This window comes from Piliocolobus tephrosceles, unplaced genomic scaffold (genome assembly GCF_002776525.5).
Source record: "Piliocolobus tephrosceles isolate RC106 unplaced genomic scaffold, ASM277652v3 unscaffolded_42225, whole genome shotgun sequence".
NCBI lineage: Eukaryota > Metazoa > Chordata > Mammalia > Primates > Cercopithecidae > Piliocolobus > Piliocolobus tephrosceles.
In genome coordinates this window covers 582-1,248 of record NW_022326783.1, presented here as the reverse complement: position 1 = coordinate 1,248, position 667 = coordinate 582, and the positions used below count along the sequence as shown (strand labels likewise).

The 667-nt window shown below is 53.5% G+C and overlaps 1 protein-coding gene across 1 annotated transcript in view; it reads left to right on the top strand.

Annotated features, from left to right (window-relative positions):
* Nucleotides 1-6: 6 nt before the first annotated feature.
* The window catches only part of LOC113223653 (golgin subfamily A member 6-like protein 22), a gene marked incomplete at both ends in the record, with an annotated part of 1,236 nt that continues 575 nt past the window's right edge, over nucleotides 7-667 (top strand). Inside the window, one exon of the mRNA XM_031935100.1 lies at nucleotides 7-655. Coding sequence (XP_031790960.1) covers nucleotides 7-655 — 649 coding nt within the window. The remainder of the gene's footprint in view (nucleotides 656-667) is intronic.

The following is a 667-nucleotide window of genomic DNA, read 5'->3' as shown; positions in this document are numbered from 1 at the left end:
CTTCAGAGTGTGTCAGCAAAGCTCCAAGCCCAGGTGGAAGAGAACAAATTGTGGAACTGCCTGTACCAGCAACAGGAAGAGAAGATGTGGAGGCAGGAGGAGAAGATACGGGAGCAGGAGGAGAAGATACACGAACAGGAAGAGAAGATACAGGAGCAGGAAAAGAAGAGGCAGGAGCAGGAGGAGAAGATGTGGAGGCAGGAGGAGAAGATGCATGAGCAGGAGGAGAAGATACAGGAGAAGGAGGAGAAGAGGCGGGAGCAGGAGGAGAAGATACAGGAGCAGGAGGAGAATATGCACAATCAGGAGGAGAAGATACGGGAGCAGGAGGAGAAGATACACCAGCAGGAGGAGAATGTACGAGAGCAGGAGAAGAAGAGGCAGGAGCAGGAGGAGAAGATGCGGAGGCAGGAGGAGAAAATGTGGAGCCAGGAGGAGAAGATACAGGAGCAGGAGCAGAAGATACAGGAGCAGGAAGAGAAGATGTGGAGGCAGGAGGAGAAGATACAGGAGCAGGAGGAGATGTGGAGGCAGGAGAAGATACAGGAGCAGGAGGAGAAAATGTGCAGCCAGGAGGAGAAGATACGGGAGCAGGAGCAGAAGATACGGGAGCAGGAGGAGAAGATGCGGAGGCAGGAGGAGAAAATGTGGAGCCAGGAGGAGAAGA